Here is a 19,746-nt window from a genome sequence, read left to right on the forward strand (position 1 = left end):
GGTTACAATACACCTAGGGCGTAACTAAATTAGTTACACACACTTGTGAAAATACGTCTTTGGCCAGCTATTTTGTAAATGAAAATCGTACATTGTAATCTACGTATCATTAAATGCATGTGGATCAAAGGGATACAATACACCTAGGGCGTAACTAAATTAGTTACACACACTTGTGAAAATACGTCTTTGGCCAGCTATTTTGTAAATGAAAATCGTACATTGTAATCTACGTATCATTAAATGCATGGGTTACAATACACCTAGGGCGTAACTAAATTAGTTACACACACTTGTGAAAATACGTCTTTGGCCAGCTATTTTGTAAATGAAAATCGTACATTGTAATCTACGTATCATTAAATGCATGTGGATCAAAGATCATGTGGTTTGAAATTTTCTATCCTATAAATCAAGCAATTCAAAATAAATAACATTTTTGGACTATTACAGGTCATTCATTTCTTGGTCATTAGATGTATAAACTAGAAATATCTAATCTATGTGTTTTTTTTAATCTCTATGAAGTTTTAAATGCGTAGATCATAATAAACAGTATGGATCGTTGATATTAATGGTCAAATATGTATTTTGACAAATATAACTACCTTACCCTAGGGGGGTGTGTGTAGACACACACACACACATTCCTCTTTACTGTAGGACTGCAGATGAAGCACCTTCAAGGTCATGTGAGCACCACATGTATTTATTTCCATCTAATATTTTATACTTCATTTTATTTCTAACTTGGGATTGTTTTGTAGGAAAATTTGTCTCCTTTTATTTTCTAAACCTTCTTAGTTTGGAGCCAAAAAAAAGTCTTATTAATTTGCTCTCTGAAACTAATATTTTTCTGTTAAAAATTCGAAACTAATCCTTTTGTGTTAAAGGTTTGTTAGAACTGAAGCTATTACGTTTACAAAATCATGTGTGCTTTGTCTATTTTCAATTCTACTCTTAAGTGCCTATATGGTTTGGTGACTTTCCATGTTTCATTCTGAGAGAACCTCATCCACTTACGGTACAATGTTATTGGTCAAACTTATTGAATGAACCCAAAAATCTGAGTTCTAACCTAAAGATACAAAACATTAGAGGAAAATAATATGTCATAATAAAAGAGGAATCATAAGTGGAAATAAATATGGTGTGCCTCCACATAATTTTTATTTTTCTAATCTGTCAATCTAGAAAATCCAACGCTAGAAAGGAGTGTGTGTGACTGAATTAGTTACTTCCTAGGTGTATTGTAACTCTACCCATATATGTTTGTGCGTGTATTGTCGCTTACCATTCCAAATGATATTATAATATATTATATATATATATATATATATATATATATATTATATATAGAGAGAGAGGAGGAGAGAGAAATGGGTATGCTTGGTACCAAGCACAAAAACTTGCGTTAGTACCAAAGCATACCCAATATTTCTCATTATTATATATATATATATATATATATATATATATATATATATATATATATATATATATATATATGCTTGGTACTAAGCACAAAATTGATGCTGATAGTGAAGTTGTTCATTCTTATCCCCTTATTTAATGGGGAGACCACATTCACATGAGTGCACATGAGTTAGATAATTGAATGAGTGGATGAGAAGTAAGCATCTCACTACCAAGCACCAAATTTGGTGCTTCGTAACAAACATACCCATTATTCTCATGTGTGTGTGTGTGTATGTGTGTATGAGAGAAATGTAGGAACTTGGTACAAAATACAAATTTAGTGCTTGGTAGTAAGGTGTCTCATTCTCATTTACTCTCCAACCTGTGTATGCAGTACCTCATTTGAATGAGTGAACGGGAATGATGTTGTGTGCAGCGGAAATTTCGGCAGCACCTCCGGTGCGTAATGTGCATAACAAGAGATTAGATCACAACTAAATTCCTGTTTCACAAAGAAAGCAAGAACCGAAAGTAAAATATCTCAACAAAGTGAGATATCAGTTCTTCCTCTCATTAGTTCTAGGACTGACTTGTCGAGAGAACCTACAAGCTATTACAAATCACAGCAAGACAAACTATTTTACATGGTTCGGCAAATTGCCTACGTCCACGAGGCAAGGAGGGGAAAGATATACTATTAGAGGGAGAGAATACAACTAGGGTTTACAATCACACAATCTAAACCCTCACACTAATACTCTCTCAAAGGGATGCACAAATCAAAGAACAGCTGTAAAAAGACTTTGCTTTTTCTCTGTGAATAGTCACCAAAATCTCTGCCTTGCACCTTCTTTGCTCTGCTCTTGCACGCCCAAACACAGCCGCCAAAGTCTCTGATCCCCCCGTTCTTTTCCTTTGCTTGCACTTATCCCGAAACCCTAGAACCCCGTTCTTTTCCTTTGCTTGCACTTATCCCGAAACCTTAGAACTAGGCTTTTATAGGCTGCAAGCAACTGGGTCACGCGGAAACAAGTCGGATGGGCCAACACATGCAACTTCATGAAAACTGCTCTTGTAAATCATGTGGACCCCACGAACTTTATTTCACGTGATCTCTTCACGTCATGTTCACAATTCTCCACCTCGGTGAAGTTTTCACAAAACTGAGCCGACACCAAAGCAACCAAATGTCCCACCTGTTGTGTCCAATACGTCGTGAAGTTAATTCACGATAACGGACTCAATCCACAATAAGTCGGGAACTCAAACGAGAGTCTAAACAATCTCACCCCCATCAAAATCAACTAACCAACTGGCTGCATCGTAAAGACTGCCTACGTATCCTCTTGCTTAAGGAATTAAGCCGAACGTAGTTCACCCAAATGGTCTCCAAAGCCTTAACATCGAAGAATGTTCAAAAGTTTCAAACAATGACCAAACTTAACATCTGAAACAACTTTGGTCAATATATCCGTAGGGTTATCCTTAGTGTGGATCTTCTTTAATATGACATCACCGTCATCCAAAACTTCCTGAACAAAGTGGAATCTGACATCAATGTGCTTTGTGCGTGCATGGTAAACCTGGTTCTTTGTCAAATAGATAGCCGACATCCTATCACAATGTACCCTGATAGTATCTTGTGTAATCCCCAGGTCATCCAATAATTCCTACAACCATAAAGTCTCATTCACAGCGTCAGTCAACGACATATACTCTGCCTCCATAGTGGAGAGAGCCACTATAGACTAAAGTGTGCATCTCTAACACACCGGTGCTCCTGCTAGTGTAAACACATATCCGCTAGTAGACCGGTACTTGTCCAGATTCCTCGCATAATCAGAATTCACTTTACCAATACAATCCTGTCCTGTCTTCTCATTCTTCTGAAATACCAAACCAACATCCACAGTATCTTTGATATACCATAAAATCCATTTCACGGTCTCCCAATGACCCTTCCCGGGATCGTGCATGTACCCGGATACCATGCTCACGGCCTGTGATAAATCTGGCCTTGTATACACTATCGCATACATCAAGCTACCCACAACATTGGTATATAGAACTTTGGACATGTATTCACGGTTCTCAACTGAAACATGTGACATCTTAGCTAATAGCTTAAAGTGGGAAGCTAATGGAGTACTCACCGCCTTGGCATTACCATCATAACTAAATTTCTTCAGCATCTTCTGCAAGTAACTCCTCTGTATCAACTTCAACCTCCCCTTCACCCTGTCTCTCTCAATCTCCATACCCAATATCTTCTTTGCTTCTTCAAGATTCTTCATCTCAAATTCGGATGACAGCTCCTTTTTAACTTTCTAATAGATGAAGTATTCTTGGAAGCTATGAGCATATCGTCAACATATAACAGTAAATAAATATACTCACTATTTTGTAGCTTGTGCATGTAAACACACGGGTCATATGAGCTCCTCTGTACCCTCGGCCAATCATAAAGTCGTCGAATCTCTTGTACCATTATCGCGGTGATTACTTCAATCCATAAAGAGACTTCTTCAGCTTGCACACCAATTCCTCCTTTCCTGCAGCTTTAAACCCCATAGGTTGTGTCATGTAGATCTCCTCTTCTAAATCTTCATGTAGAAAGACTGTTTTCACATCCATCTGGACCAAATCCAAATCTAGTTGTGCCACTAATACCAATTAAATACTAATCGACGAATACTTCACAACAGGTGAAAATACCTCGTTGTAATTAACACCCTCTAGCTGTGCATATCCCTTGACAACCAATCTGGCTTTGAATCTAATTTTCCTAATAGAAGATCCCTCTTTCTTTACGTACACCAACTTGCATCCAATAACCTTCTTACCTTTCGGTAGCTTTGCAAGTTCCCAAGTATCGTTTTTATAAAGAGACTGCATCTCCTCCTCTATGGCTTCCCTCCACCTAATCGAATCAGAGCTTGACTCTGCTTCCTTGAATGTAGAAGGAACCAAATCATCAACGATTTCTGCTGATAAAGCATATGTAACCATGACATCGTCATATCTAGCTGACAGACGAATGTTTCTTCTTGGTCTATTAGCTGCAATGGACTCCTGAACATGACCATGTTCCTGAGTCCGAACATCCACTATATCCTCTAAATGCCCGGCTGTCATCCCATCTCCTCCCAGTATTATCTCTGTAGGAGCTTCAATGGATATAATACTATCTGGAGTGGATGGAGTCACATCATCCTTCACCTGCTGCGATATCCCAATCGTCTGGTCTCTCTCCATCTGCTGAGGGACTTGAGGTCTCATCATGTACGTCTCATCAAATATGATATTTCTGCTAATAACTATTTTTTTGTCCTGTGGATTCCATAATTTAAAGCCTTTAACACATTCTCTAAATCCAACAAAGACTGCTTTTCTCGCTCTCGAATTTAATTTACCATCACTGACATGATAATAAGCTAGACACCTAAATATCCGAAGCGACTCATAGTCACTAGCCACCAAACCAGACCAATGTTCCATCGGAGTCTTCCCCTGTATCGCAGTGCACAGCAACCTATTCACGAGATGGCTCGTATAAACCAACGCCTCGGCTCAAAAGGATCTAGGCAATCCACTCTGCGTCATCATACATCGCACCTTCTCCCGATGGTAGTGCGGAGCATGAATAGCCTGAAGAATCTGACTCTGGATGTTCATCAATAACTTTTGTAACATTCATTTCTGAATCTTGTACAGCTTTCCCCTTGTTCTTCCCGGCTTTGTCCTTCAACTTTGGGCAGTCGATCTTTCAATGTCTCTCTTCTTTACAAAAACAACATTGATTCCTACCAATACTCTTATGGTCACCTCTATTCTTTGATTTTGAACGGTTGAACTGGCGGCGGTTTGGATCACGACCTCGAACTGCTAATGTATCTCCTGATGCCTTCTCGAAGGGTGAACCATCACTCTTCCTGAACTCATAATTCACTAAAGCTGAGGTCACCTCCTTATAGCTAACACAAAAGTAACATCATATTTCTTTCATTGATCATAGTGAGAACGAACGTACCGTAATCATCCTTGGACAACGAACACGAAAGTAACATCATATTTCTTCATCTTCAATAATGATATCCACATTGGTCATATATGAAAGTAGCTTTGTAAAATTGTTGACATGCTCCCTGACGGAAACTCCCCTCTTCATCTTGAATTGGTAAAACCTCTTCTTCAAGTGAAGCCGATTCTTAATGCTTTTCGTAAGATACTTCTCATTGAGTGTTTCCCACATTCTCTTCGCTGACGTTTCGTTCATTACGTCATAAATAAGATCCAACGTCAAGTATGACCGAATAACTCCACAAGCCTTACTGTTCATCTTCTTCCAAACCTTGTCCTCCATGTCTTCGGGTTTCTCTTGTAACTCAAGAGTCTCCTCCAAATTCTGTGCATCCAAGACGTCCATCACCTGACACCTCCACAATCCGAAATTAATCTTACCGTCGAACTTCGGAACATCAATTTTCGTGTAATTGATACTCAGACTCTGTATCGCCTTCGTAAGAGACAAACCTGATGTGCTTGCTTCTCCCATGTTATCGATCTAACTCTTTAGATAGGAATCCTTTATCGAATTCTTCGAACAAGCCTCAAGCCAAATCTGAAGCTCTGATACCATTTGTTGTGCGTAGCGAAAATTTCGGCAGCACCTCCGGTGCGCAAGGTGCACAACAAGAGATTAGATCACAACTAAATTCCTGTTTTACAAAGGAAACTAGAACCGAAAGCAAAATTTCTCAACAAAGTGAGATATCAGCTCTTCCTCTCATCAGTTCTAGGACTGACTTGTCGAGGGAACCTACAAGCTATTACAAATCACAGCAAGACAAACTATTTTACATGGTTTGGCAAATTGCCTACGTCTACGGGGCAAGAAGGGGAGAGATATATTATTAGAGGAAGAGAATACAACTAGGGTTTACAATCACACAATCTAAACCCTCACACTAATACTCTCTCAAAGGGATGCACAAATCAAAGAACAGCTGCAAAAAGACTTTGCTTTTTCTCTGTGAATAGCCGCCAAAATCTCTGCCTTGCACCTTCTTTGCTCTACTCTTGCACGCCCAAGCACAACCGCTAAAGTCTCTGATCCCCCTGTTCTTTTCCTTTGCTTGCACTTATCCCGAAACCCTAGAACTAGGCTTTTATAGGCTGCAAGCAATCGGGTCACGCAGAAACAAGTCGGGTGGGCCAACACACGCAACTTCATGAAAACTGCTCTTGTAAATCACGTGGACCCTACGAACTTTATTTCACGTGATCTCTTCACGTCATGTTCACAAATGAGCCGTCTCACTATCGAACACAAAAAACTTATGTTTGGTACCAGGTTCCTCATACACGCACGCACATATATATTTATCTCTCATTTGAAAACTCAGTTCTGACCTAATTGAACAAAGTTTAGCTAGCCAATCACACTCTAATTTTCATTGATGATGATTTACTTTCAATTATTCTTCCATGTTTTGATATGTTTTATTAGCTTAGTTTTAATGATTCTTCAGCAACTCCTTTTTTGTAAAAAAGAAGACACCTCATTGGGTCCACTGTTAACCTTCTTCCTATCTTTGATACGCAGTGGCAATAAAGAAATTTGAAAAATAAATAAATGCGGTTGGGAACTCAAGAGGCTATAGTGTAACTAGTCTTGCCTTAGTTGGGAAACAACTTTAATCAGTTCTCTTAATACGTGTAAGTTAACCTTGAATTATGTTTAAAAATGAGCAGAGGACTAACTAGTGTGTAAAGAGTACTTTTTCATATTTGTTTCTTGGGATTATTTTTGGCACTAACATCTTGGATTATTTTATCCTTCGAATGCCTGGAGTTTCTTTTATTTAAATCAATAATAGATAGGATTTTGAATCAATTTTTACCCTGAATTCAGTTTGATCCCATCTTTAGTAGATTTTCCATTGGAACTTATTTATTTTAATCTCATGATTCCCTTCTTAACCATCTGATATTGTCCTAACATGTAAGTCAATTTGTTGTTTTTATCTGTGGAACGTTAAATGTTTTCTTATACACTATATATTGATTGCATTTTGGAAAGAAATATTGTATCTGGCTAGTTCATAAAGCTCAACCTAGCTACAGATGCATGTACAAACACTCTTTTCTTGATGATGACATGCCTAGAACTTCATAGCCAGGTAATGCCTAGTGGACTTTAGAGATAATAACGATTAATCCATATGTTATTAGCATTTATGCTATGGACGTTCTTTTGGGGAAGTTTTGGAAGAATGTAATCACAGTCTTTAAATTCCTAATACTTCACATTATCCGCTTTTCGTTTGGCATGCCCCTTCATTTCTAGGTTGATTCTTCCAAAATTGAATTTATTAAAGAGTTATTTGAAATGATCTCAGCTATCACTCAGGTGACAAAGTTGACAAGTTCCCTAAGGTTTGTTCAAATATCTGAGGGAACTGTTAATTTTATACCGACTAGTGCTGCCAGTATGAAATTGTTTGTGGATGGACTATTATAGTAGTACAATGCTTTTCCATGCACAGTGCTTTTCCATGAAAAGGGCTAAACTGAAAGATAGACAGTCTAAGCATATGTATCATGCAACCATGCAACCCTCAAATGCTTTCAAGCTAAAAAATGGATAGATAAAATGAGAAACATACGAGAAAATGAGCAACAAGCATCTCTTTCATTTCACTTTCAGTTGGCTTTCTTTTCAGAATCTTGGAATATCCTTTCAAGTCCTTCCAAATTGTTATATGTATATATATATTAGAAAACAAACAATATCCTTCTGGACATGCAATGAAAAAAAGGGCTCTTATTTTTTAATCATTAGAAAAACCAATTTGTTACTCTGACATGCTACATTTCACACTTTTCAAAATGGGGATGGTTATATGTCGATTTGATGTTGGTAAATGCCACTGGTTTCTAGTATCATCTTGACACATTTCATAATTTTTAAAATCCATTGTTTGGGAATATTTAGAATTTCAATTCTAGAATTTTCAGCTCCAAATTTAATATTTTTTTTGGCATTTTCAGATTTCAAAGGGTTGTTCTTCCTTCTAGCTTCCTAGGGCGTTGTTTGCATTTTCTTAGGATGTTCATAAATGTCATCTTTTTCAGGTGTTTATTGTAATTTACAGATTTGGAGGGGCTATTTATAATTTTTGAATTTTCAGCATGCTATTTGTAGTTCATATTTTAGGGGTCTGTTCGTAAAATCCAGTTTTCAGGGTGTTTTTTGAATTTTTCAAACTTTGAGGGTATTTTTTGTGATTTTAAGATTTTCACGGCTTTGTATGTAAGTTCAGATTTTTCAGGGGCTGTACATAAATTTAAGTTTTTATGGCTGTTTTTTGTTTTTGAATTTTTTAGGGCGTATTTTGTAATTTTGAAAATTTTAGGGTGTTTTTTTTAGTTCTCACAAGGTTTGTAGCATTAATTTTTCAGAGTATGATCTATAATGTCAGATTTTTCAGGGGGGCCATAATTTTCCAGTTTTTCAGGGTAATTTTTTGTAATTTTTTATGTTTAAGGGCACTTCTTGTAATTCTCATATTTTTCAGTTGACTATTTGTACTTTCAAATTTTTAGGGGTCCATTTGTATTTTAGAGTAATTTTTGTAATTCTAGATTTTCAGGGGACTATTTGCCATTTTCACATTTATGGGTGAGGTTTGTGATTTTTGGATGTCTAAAAGGTTGTATACAAATTTTTTCAATTTGAGAGGTTGCTTTTGTGATTTTCAAACCTTTGAGGATTGGGATGTAATGTTAAGATTTTAAGTGAACTGTAGCAAAGACAAAGAGGGACAAATCGAGGAAGAGTTGAGAGATCAGAATCAGAAAATGATGCCATTTTAGTGGTAATTTCTAAATCTCGATTCCCTGCAGTGTTAAAATCTAAGCAGAATTGAGCCAATTCCACAATCTCAAATGTTTTTTTTTTAATACCAAACACAAGAACAAGTTCAATTCCATGAATTCAAATGAAATGCTAGTACCCAAACGGGCCATTAATTCAATTGCATAGAAATAGAAACATTGCCTGTCCTTTTTACCATTTTATTCAATTTGGTATCCAAATTATAAAAGAAGCATGTTACTGAATGACTCGAAATAATTTTCATATTATATAAATTTATCTTACTATTTTACCAGACAAAATAAAGAAGCAGAAGGTAGATAGTTGTATGAAAGTCATTTTTTATGCTTTGATTTCCTTCCCTATCTTATTATTTGAGCCTGATGTTTCAACTAGCAGTTTATTTAAGAAGCTTGCCAATTAGTTTTATTCTGGATTTTGCAATAATGTACTGCACATTATTGTTCTTGCATATATGTTACATAACTTTGATGTGTATTGTTTCGTAACCTATAGTGGACTCCAAATGCAGGATGCTGCAACCTATGACTACACAGCAATGAAAAGTTTGAATGAGGCCAAGTATGGTTTTTGGGGGGTTTTGGCTAGAAAAGCTAAATCAATACTTGAAGATGATAATCCTTCTCAAGAATCAGAAGACAGTGGCAGGAGTCATCCACAGATGTTTGACACCTCAGCAGGTAGTCAAGTGAGTAATAAATTCTGCATCTGCTAGCTTATATTTTTTTTACATCCACCGGAAACAGCCAATTATCCATCAGGTGATGATTGCCAGAGAACGTTTGGTGATAGCGAAGAAGCAGATCTTAAAATGGGTTATTTAGTTTTCTCTTGATTTAAATTGGATTGCTTTCATAATGTATAAAGTACCTATTTTAACAGTAACATCATGTACATTTTACTTGTTACTGGCATTTGCCATAGTGCTATATCCTGTATCTTTAACCTCATGTTAATCAGTAGAGTTACAGTGTACTCTTTATTTGAATTTTCTTTCAATGTCGTCAATTATCTTCTTTGTGGATTCTACTTTTTGCAGTTCAATCAACTTGATAGTTACCAGAGAACAGATAATTTATCAGTAAACAAAGGTCCAGAACTTGATTCTTCGCACCAGCACATTGGTGGTGCAATAAAAAGTGCTCTCGAAGTAAGTTTTACACGAGCTGCATGCGGCATACATTAATTTTAAGCACATAATAAAAGACATCATTTATTATTTTCGAGGTTCAATTATGAAAACTTGGGATGAGCTGAGTTTAAGGTTATCGTTCAGGGACAAAATGAATTACTGTTCACTTTCTTACATGTTTTTTAATCATTTGTCTATAATGGTTCTATGTGTAATCAGGTTTCTACATTTTCTAATTTGTATGTGTTGTACTGTTATTTTACAAAAGCAGTGAATAAACTTTTAGTTTGACTCTTGTTATAGCTTTTATGCAGAGAGGTTATCCCATTAATTTGTTGTTTTTTGCCCCTTCTTTAGGAGGGTATGACTATAGTGGAGAACAGGACAGCTAATATCATCCAAGAGACACGAAAGCTGCAAATCAGGAGAAAAAGTGGAAGTTTCAGTGCACGGAATCAGTGTGCTGATCTTTCAGCTTCAAGTTACCTCTATGCAGATCTAAATGACCACGAAACTCAACTGAAGGCATCACGCGACGTAAGGTGGCAAATATGTATCACTGGGTTACATAGAAATACTGGTTGCATGTTTTAGCCTTTTTGCTGTTCTGTTAAGTCGACTTTCCATGCCCTTTGAAACAATATTTGTTCAGAAGTTAACTTAATTTGGCCACAAACTTTGTACTTCCAAAAATAAATAACAGAAGTCAGTTGTCTAGGTGGTTGAAGTTCTCTTTGCCATGTCTCTGGATTTTTTTTACTATGTAACCCAGACACTTCTGTCATGAAGCTGTGTTTAGTCGCAATATGCACACCAGACATGTTTATCATGTGTATTTTCTAGAGACTAGACCTTACTGTCAGGCACTGTTTCATTTCGTTGTATATGTCTAAGTCCGTGCAACATGGTAAATGACTTTTTTTTGTCAGAACTTGATAAATTATTTTCAAATCTCACAAGATCAGAAGTATCTTAGGAGTGCAAAAAACCAAAGCATTGATCCATCTTCATCTACAAACAAAACAAACTGTACGTATATCTCAGGCATGATGGATTTTCTTTGATATCCGAAGCACCACATAACTTGAGTGCTTCAATGCATTTGTAATCATTTCCAGACCTGGAATGTCAGTATTTCATAGAGTTTACAGTCTAAGGCGAAACTGGGAATAATAACGGTCGGAATTTTGAGTAGGCCATATTCTTTTCACTGATCTGCTCTTTCATTGTTGGATGTAACATAAGACTAGTCTAGGGAGAAGTACTCTAATTTTTGCCAAAGTGCTAAAACCTGTTTTTGGTAGAGTAAGTCTACTCCACCAACTTAGTCCTTTTTTGGTAAATAAAGTAGGTGGGCTAAACCAGTTCGTCTGGCCCAATTTTACCTCAGACTGAACCAGATAAGTTTGGCCCAAAGAAACAAGTGGTGAGGGAAAAATGTATTGTGACCATCTAGTTGACAAAGGAAAATATATTTAATTATTAAATTGGAATCCTATCTCTATACATATGTGTATTTATCAAAGAAGATTTAGTTTTAGACTATTTTTGTTTAAAAATTAGCCAAACTAAGTTCAACTCATAACTACTTCACATGGAAAGTAGTTCAGTCTAACCTAGGCTGTTAACGGGTGTGTTTGGCAAAATGTCAAAAACTGGGCTAGGATCAGTCCTAACCTAGTTTCATTCTAAACTGGTTTTAGTTTGGACCAGGTGGTCCAAGATAAAACCAGTTTAGATGACTTTTTTGACTTACAAAAACTGAGCCAACATTGACCCAATTTTTTGCCAAACAGAAACACCCCCAAAACTATGCCAGGTTTAGTCCTGGCCCAGGAGGTTTGCCAAACACACTAGTGTAACTGGATCAAAACTAAAACGGATTACTTTCTAAGTTGCCAAAGTATATTGTGGTTCTATTCTAGAGTAAAATAAACCGGATTAAAACTAAACCGGATTAATTTCTAAGTTGCCAAAGTATATTATGGTTCTATTCTAGTGGAAAAAGAGGAAAAGAAAAAGCAAGCTTTCATGATAGATTGACCTGCTGAAATTATTACGCAACCCAGCACTGTTTTCTCTTAACTAACTTGATTACCTTTTTTGCTTCCTGGTTTCTGTGACATACTTCACACTGACTTTTTTTTTAATTTTTTTGGCGATGCACTTATATGAAGTGATTATGGTTATCAATTTTTATTTCCTTTAATACTCTTTTTTTAAAGAGTAAAGCTAACATTTTCTGCTGATGCTATAGGTTGCAAATGCAATGGCTGCCAAGGCCAAGCTTCTTCTGCGGGAACTTAAAACTGTCAAAGCTGACCTGGCTTTTGCAAAAGAGCGATGTGCTCAGCTTGAAGGTGAAAACAAGCTATTGAGAGAAAGTCGTGATAAGGGAGATACCATTGAAGATGATGATCTGGTATGCTCCTCTTTTATGCATGAAACGAAATAATAGTTTCCAAGATAAATACTTTTTCCTAATGCAGAGTCTATATAATGAACAGCAATGGGTTGAATTCAAATAGGCTGAAATCTCACAGATTAGATCTGCGATGCTATTTACATTTCCTGAAACCACATGCATGCTCCCATTAGTAATATTTTAACATACAAGTGCATCTTCTACCTTTATGATAGTCCAAAAGATTATGAGTTACATGCTTAGAAATTAGGAAATAGGTATTAAGGGTTAAATTTCCTACTCATTTTGTTCTCATAGCACCTACCCAGAATTCATGTTCTCTTTTACCTTCTTTATTCATTCTTATTAAATGCCCAAGACACTTCAGTTTCCTTATCTGCTCTTGGTCCAGTTGGTGCTGAAAGTTATTTTAGAACTGTTGTCCAAGTTCTGTCATAGGCATATCTGAATTAGAGCTGGTTTTCATTTCAAGATGTAAGTTGGAAGGATCTTGAAGAATAATTTTAAAGGCCACAATTGATGGATGATTTGCTAATGCATTTGTTGTTGTAACCTGTGCTTTCTTGATTCACTCACAAAATTTATTGATTTGGAATCACTTGGTTGCTTGTCATGTTTGCGTCCTAGAAGTTAACTCCTGGGTCGTGGTGTGTTTGGATATCTCCGTCACTTCTAATGGGGAAAATAATTGTTTGGGTTTCTAGTTATTAGATACTCATAGTGTGATGTTGCCATCTCTATTGGGTAATTCATTCTTTCATTTGCATAGTCGTGTCACGTCCCTGCGACCTTAGCAACGTATGACTAGGCTGGCAGCACATCACCTTAATGATTAATTCACTAAAATGATATGCTAAGTCTATATTTATTTCTACTACTTTTATTAATTATTAAAAGATCATTTGGAAATAGTGTGGACTTGACTGGTCACGACTTTCTAGCCTGCACAGATTCTACATCAGGTAAAAACTGCTGAGTTTTTCAACATAACACGTAAAATGATGAGACAATCAATTTCTTCAACTTGACCAAAGTCAAATTCCAAAGGGAATTGGGTCAAACGGGTGAAAAGCTACAGTTTTGACACCACAGTCGATATTTTATAATTTTGGAATTTTCACCCAACTTTGTAAATTGAATATACTTAGATCAAGAAAACTTCTGAGAAGAAGATCTTCATGAACTATAAGATAAGAGTCTCAAAATTATGAGTCTTGGTCTGGAATGGTTCAGAAAAGGAAAAATACTGCAACGGGAAATGAACTTATGCAGGGTGTTGCACTCTACCAGGGAAATACCTCAGATAATAATATTAGAGTTCAGGCTGCATGCATATGTTGGCATGTTGGTTGTAGGTCTAATCTCCACCACGCCGCCTCTCATCAGCATCTCGCATGCTCGGTCATCATAATTGGTCCTTGGTTAGAAGAAGGGTTTGAATAAGGGGCTGTTTGGTTGTTTTCCGAAAAAAATCGGAAATGGAAATGTCACATTTCATTTGCTTTCATCACATTTCAAGACATTTCCCAGTTTTCTTTTTTTCTGTTTGTTTCGCAAAGAAATCACCCCATTTCACCGCCATGTCACACTAAAAACAAAAAAAGCCGCAATAGTAACAGTAGAATAGATTTCCATTTCTTGTGTTTGTTTGTGAACAAAAAAAGAGAAATATAGGTCAGCCGCAATAGTAACAGTAAAATCAGCATTTAAATAATCTGTTTTATCCTCTTATACTATTTCAACAGTGCTTTTATTAATTAAAGATTCATAGAAGTGACATTTCCAAGTATTTTCAGATGTTTTTGGTGTGAAAACACATTTCTTAAAATTTGACATGGCATCCTACGTGGCATCCCCCTTTTCTTAAAACTCAAAATGAAACAAACATGTGAAATGGAAAACGGTTGAAACCAAAATCTGAGGTGGCAGGGGGGGATTTCCTCAAAGGTGACATGGCGGGGGGGTTTCTCATTTTTTTTGGGCAAACAAACAGCCCCTAAGGTGGAAACTCTAGTTTCAGAATTTAAAACTTGTAGTAGGGGCTTTGATTAGCCAGGGTAGTGAGGGTTTGCCTGTGGATTGGGATAATGAACGGTTATGACAGGTAAAATCTTCTTTGAAGTATCATTGAATCTTTCTATTTTATAATAATTAAATAACATACCTGTGAAATACTTTTGTTAATTGAGTTTTTCCTAATCAACATTTGTATTACAATAATAGCATGCGCAATAATGTGTCTTCTAATTAGTATTGAGGTTAAGGTTAACCTAAATTTTTAGGATGATGCTCCAGTATGAGAGATTGAGTGAGAAATTGGTGGATTAATGGGACTAGAGGTAGCTCATTTGTGGATAATAAAAAGAAATAACACTTTGAGGTGGTTGGATTTGTGCCAAAAGAGAGTCATCTTTTAACTGATGGAGTCAAGGTGTTAGTCGGATAAGATGAGTGAATTCTAACTCTATTGAGGCTCTAAGGTTATGAAGGTATCTAGTTCAGTCATAGGAGTTAAACCTAAATAAGATGAATAGAGAAACATTCATATTTTGTGTAGCTAACTCAAATAATACAAAATTAAAGACTATTACTATTTAATCTGTTGTTTTTGACATGCTAATATTAATCTGTCTTTTATATAGTTCTGATCGGAATTAGTTGATGCTTTGCTATGTGCCCAATGTATTTATTAACCTACCGGATCAAATTTTTCTAGCAATTATTCTTCTTTGATGTAGAGAAACCTCCCAGTTAGAGACATTGCTTGGTTGATAATGCTTCATATGCATGTCAATGCATTTATGTATCAAATTTATATAATAATCATGTTTGTTTGATGTATATAAGACTTCAAATATATACATTCCTCCTATCGAAGTATACTTGCCAATGCATTTAGTGACTTACTGAACTTAATTTCTCATGCCTCTTTGTCCTTTGATGTAGATACGACTCCAATTAGAGACGCTGCTGGCAGAGAAGGGAAGGCTGGCCCATGACAACTCCATCTATGCAAGAGAGAATCGGTTCTTGAGGGAGATCGTGGAGTATCATCAGCTGACGATGCAAGATGTTGTGTATGTTGATGAAGGTATTGAAGAGGTCCAAGAAGTCTGCCCGATCCAGTTGCCAGCTCACTTATTTCATTCTTCCCCTCGACAACTCTCTCCCATATTGTCTAGACCTGGCTCTTCCAACAACTCGAAAAACTCTTCCCCGCAATTTCTCAACATTGAAGATCCACCAGAATTTTTCTTAAAAACTGGCACTTTCTCGCCTTCATCTTCTTCTCATGCGAAGAGACGACCCATAGCAGGGAGCCCGACATCTTCCCCAAAATATGAAACACGTGCAGCAGAAACTCAGCCAAGGAGTGTCCCACCTTCTCCAAAACACGAGACACAGGAAAAAACCAAGACAGAGAGTCGCTTACCTTCTATAATAATATATGAGGCACAAGCAGAAACTCTTGCTGGGAGCCCCCAACATGCCCAAAGCTTGACACCTGTAGAAATCCAGCAGATGAGCTCTCCACCTTCTCCAAAATTTACACAGGTAACAAGCCACGAAAGAGGCCCCCAATTTTCATTGAAATCTACACAAGTAAAAAACCAGGAAAAAAGTTCCCCACCTTCTTCAAATTATGACATACAGGAAGAAACCTGGCCTAAGAGCCCTCAAAATTCTCAAATATTCACACAGGAAGAATTTCATATAAGGAGCTCCTCGCCTTCTCCAAAATCACGTCCAGAAACCAAAGCAGGAAGCCTACAATCTTCTCCGAAATTGAAGCCAATAGAAATCAAAGCGAGGAGCCATCCAACTTCTCCAACATATGAGCCACTAGTGAAAATTCGAGCAAGATGCTCCTCACCATCTCCAAAATATGGGACACAAGCAGAAACTCAAGCAAGGAGCCCCTCACCTTCTCCAAAGTATCAGAGATGGACAGAGATTCGAGCAAGGTGCTCCACACCTTCTCCAAAATACAGTACACTAGAAGAAACTCACCATTTTCAAAAGATGAGAAACTGGCAGAAATGCAAGAAGAGAGTCTCTGACCTTTTCCTAAATTGGCACAAGCAGAAACCCAGACAGAGAATTCCCCAACTCCATAATATGCGACACAAGAGAAAACCAAGGCTGTGAATCTCTCTTGTCCAAACTATGAAGGCCAAAGTTCTCCATCATCTTATTGAGACCTCCCTCCCCCATTTCTTTGGCTTGTACTAGGTTTTGCTTGATTTCATGGAAATATAAGTTTGCTATTACAATCCTACCATCCTAGCCTTATCATTATTCTCATCATTAGGGTAAGGCGCTGGTTGTTCAACCCTTGAGATTGTTAGTACTTGTTAGTAATCTGAGTGTAAAATATTTGAACATTGGTTTTCATTGTGTATGATTCACAGAGCTATTCAAGTGTTAAGGCATATATGCCTACTAATTCTAAAACTTATTTGGTCTAGCTGGATGCTTCCTGTTTTATGAACCATCTGAATCTCTGATCTCCAAAGTTGAAAGTTCCATAAACATGTGCAAAAATCACAGACTCGTTATTCCTTTGACTTTTCGCTGCATGTTTGCTTTCTCATTTTTTAGCAATCAAAGCTCAGATTTGTTGTATCTGATCGTGATGCGAATATTCCTTGTCGAGGAAGGTCATATTAAAATCAAATGTAAGAGGGGAGTAAACGAGTGAAATACGCATTTACCTCTCAACTGGGCCATCAATAACTCGTGTCTGATTAATATTGTGGACATCTTTATAGTTGAGATTATGCGTGTATGGTTTGATGTGGATTTAGAACTTATGACATGTGTATGGTTTGTCGTGAAAATTGTTGTGGATTTGGAAGTTATCGTGTTTGTGTATGGTTTGATGTGTATGGTTTACTGACGATATTATGTACATATTTCGAATTTGGATGGTTTGTTTGATTTGATGTGTATGGATTTAGAACTTGTGACATGTGTATGGTTTGATGTGTATGGATTTAGAACTTATGACATGTGTATGGTTTGTTTGTCAAAATTGATTGGATGAGATATACAGGGAATTGATGATATGTACAGGGAATTGATTTAGTAATCACCAGATTTTTTATGCATCGCTGACGGCTCCCCGTCAGCGATACTTATCGCTGACGGGAAACCCGTCAGCGTTCGTGTGTACAGCGACGACGAACTGTCGTCAGTAATGTCTATCACTGACGGGATCGCCGTCAGGGATAGTGAAACATCGCTGACGGGAATCCCGTCAGCGATGTTTCAATATTACTGACGGCATTCGCCGTCAATAATGTTGCCGTCAGTAATAGACATTACTGACGGCTCCCCGTCAGGGATGTTTTATCCCTGACGGGACTTTTCCTGACGACGTATCCTTGACGGGACGCCGTCAAGGATACGTATCCCTGACGGGAAATTTGACATCCTTGACGGGAAAGCCCGTCAAGGATATTGATTTTTCCACTAGTGACTGTTAAGAAAGTGCTTTAGAAAGATAGCTCACGGTTAATTACTATTATTATTAACTTATTGAAAATTTAGCACTAATAGATAGCAAAGCACCTGAAATATAAATATGATAAAGAGAAGTGAACGTATAATCGGCAGTTTTATATGATTAAAGGAGAAATTGGAAAAATATATTTATACTTCTTACATAGATAATGTATCTTGTCAAAGTATTCTGTTAGGTTTTGTAAAACCTATATGTTTTTTGAGCTTATTTGTTATATCGATATAAGAACATGATAAAAATTGCTTTGCTATCCACATCCCGTCATTAAATATTTGAAAGAGATTGGATTGTTTTAGATCCATATAAGATAAAATGTGTTTATTTTTCTTTTTTGAAGTTTAGCTTTTGTGTATTGTTCACAAACTGTAATGAGGATAACAACAGCAATCACGACAATGATAATTACAGCGAAAAACCAGAAAAAAAAACTTGAGAAAAAGTGACCAAACATGCTTGTCCACTTAGATGTGGGGTCAATGAGTAAGCCCGAAAGGACACAAGGGTCTAAAACACAGTCTCATTGAAAATGTGAGAGAGATCCAACAGTTTATCTATCTATACCTTTTATTAAGGGGGTGTTTGTTTCAAATCCTATAATTTTAGGATATGGATTTCATCATGGGATTTGAAATCCATAGGTTTTTTAACATGGGTTGGGATTTTTAAAACTTTGATTGTTTCATCAATATTTTGGGATTTGAAATGCTATAATTTGTAAGCTCTTGTTTGTTTCAAACTCAAATTGTAGCATTACAAATTTTAGAATTTGAAATCTATAGTTGTAACAAACAAGTTTTAGGATTACCAAAATAATAATTGGTGAATATAAGAACCTTTGGTGAGCTTACCTCCCACAAAAAAATAAACACAATTGTATTCAATTGGGGTTAGCATACCCATTCAAACCCACAACAAGCAAGCAAGCTCACAAGCTCAGATTGGAATTAAAACCCACAACAAACCAAGGCTACAAGAAAGCCATCAAAGAATGCTCGTACCTGAAACAAAAAATGAAACAAACCAAACAAGTAACCATACTTTTCAGACACATATAACCAACAAAAAAAAGAAACAAACCATCAAAGAATAATCGCATCTGAAATCAAAGTATGCAAGAATGAAACATGCTGCAAGCAAGCTCATATAACCATCCAAGTATGCAAACAAACTCATATAACTAGCATTAGGTAGCCGCAAGTAAGCTCAGACTAGCTGCAAAAAATGAAACAAAATATGTCCACACACAAGTGAGTTGGACCGGCGTATACAAGCAGTTCAGATTGGACTTAAAACCCACAACACACCAACCGCCCAACTCATAATTGGAAAATTCGTAGGTTCAA

General features: G+C 36.8%; 1 protein-coding gene across 1 annotated transcript in view; it reads left to right on the forward strand.

Annotated features, from left to right (window-relative positions):
* Nucleotides 1-17,025, forward strand: part of LOC109831245 (probable basic-leucine zipper transcription factor N) — a 25,776-nt gene extending 8,751 nt beyond the window's left edge. Inside the window, exons 2-8 of the mRNA XM_020398578.1 lie at nt 9,231-9,299; nt 9,831-10,007; nt 10,359-10,469; nt 10,809-10,988; nt 12,709-12,873; nt 15,823-16,431; nt 16,531-17,025. Coding sequence (XP_020254167.1) covers nt 9,231-9,299; nt 9,831-10,007; nt 10,359-10,469; nt 10,809-10,988; nt 12,709-12,873; nt 15,823-16,431; nt 16,531-17,025 — 1,806 coding nt within the window. The remainder of the gene's footprint in view (nt 1-9,230; nt 9,300-9,830; nt 10,008-10,358; nt 10,470-10,808; nt 10,989-12,708; nt 12,874-15,822; nt 16,432-16,530) is intronic.

This window comes from Asparagus officinalis, chromosome 2, assembly GCF_001876935.1.
Source record: "Asparagus officinalis chromosome 2, Aspof.V1, whole genome shotgun sequence".
Taxonomy (NCBI): domain Eukaryota; kingdom Viridiplantae; phylum Streptophyta; class Magnoliopsida; order Asparagales; family Asparagaceae; genus Asparagus; species Asparagus officinalis.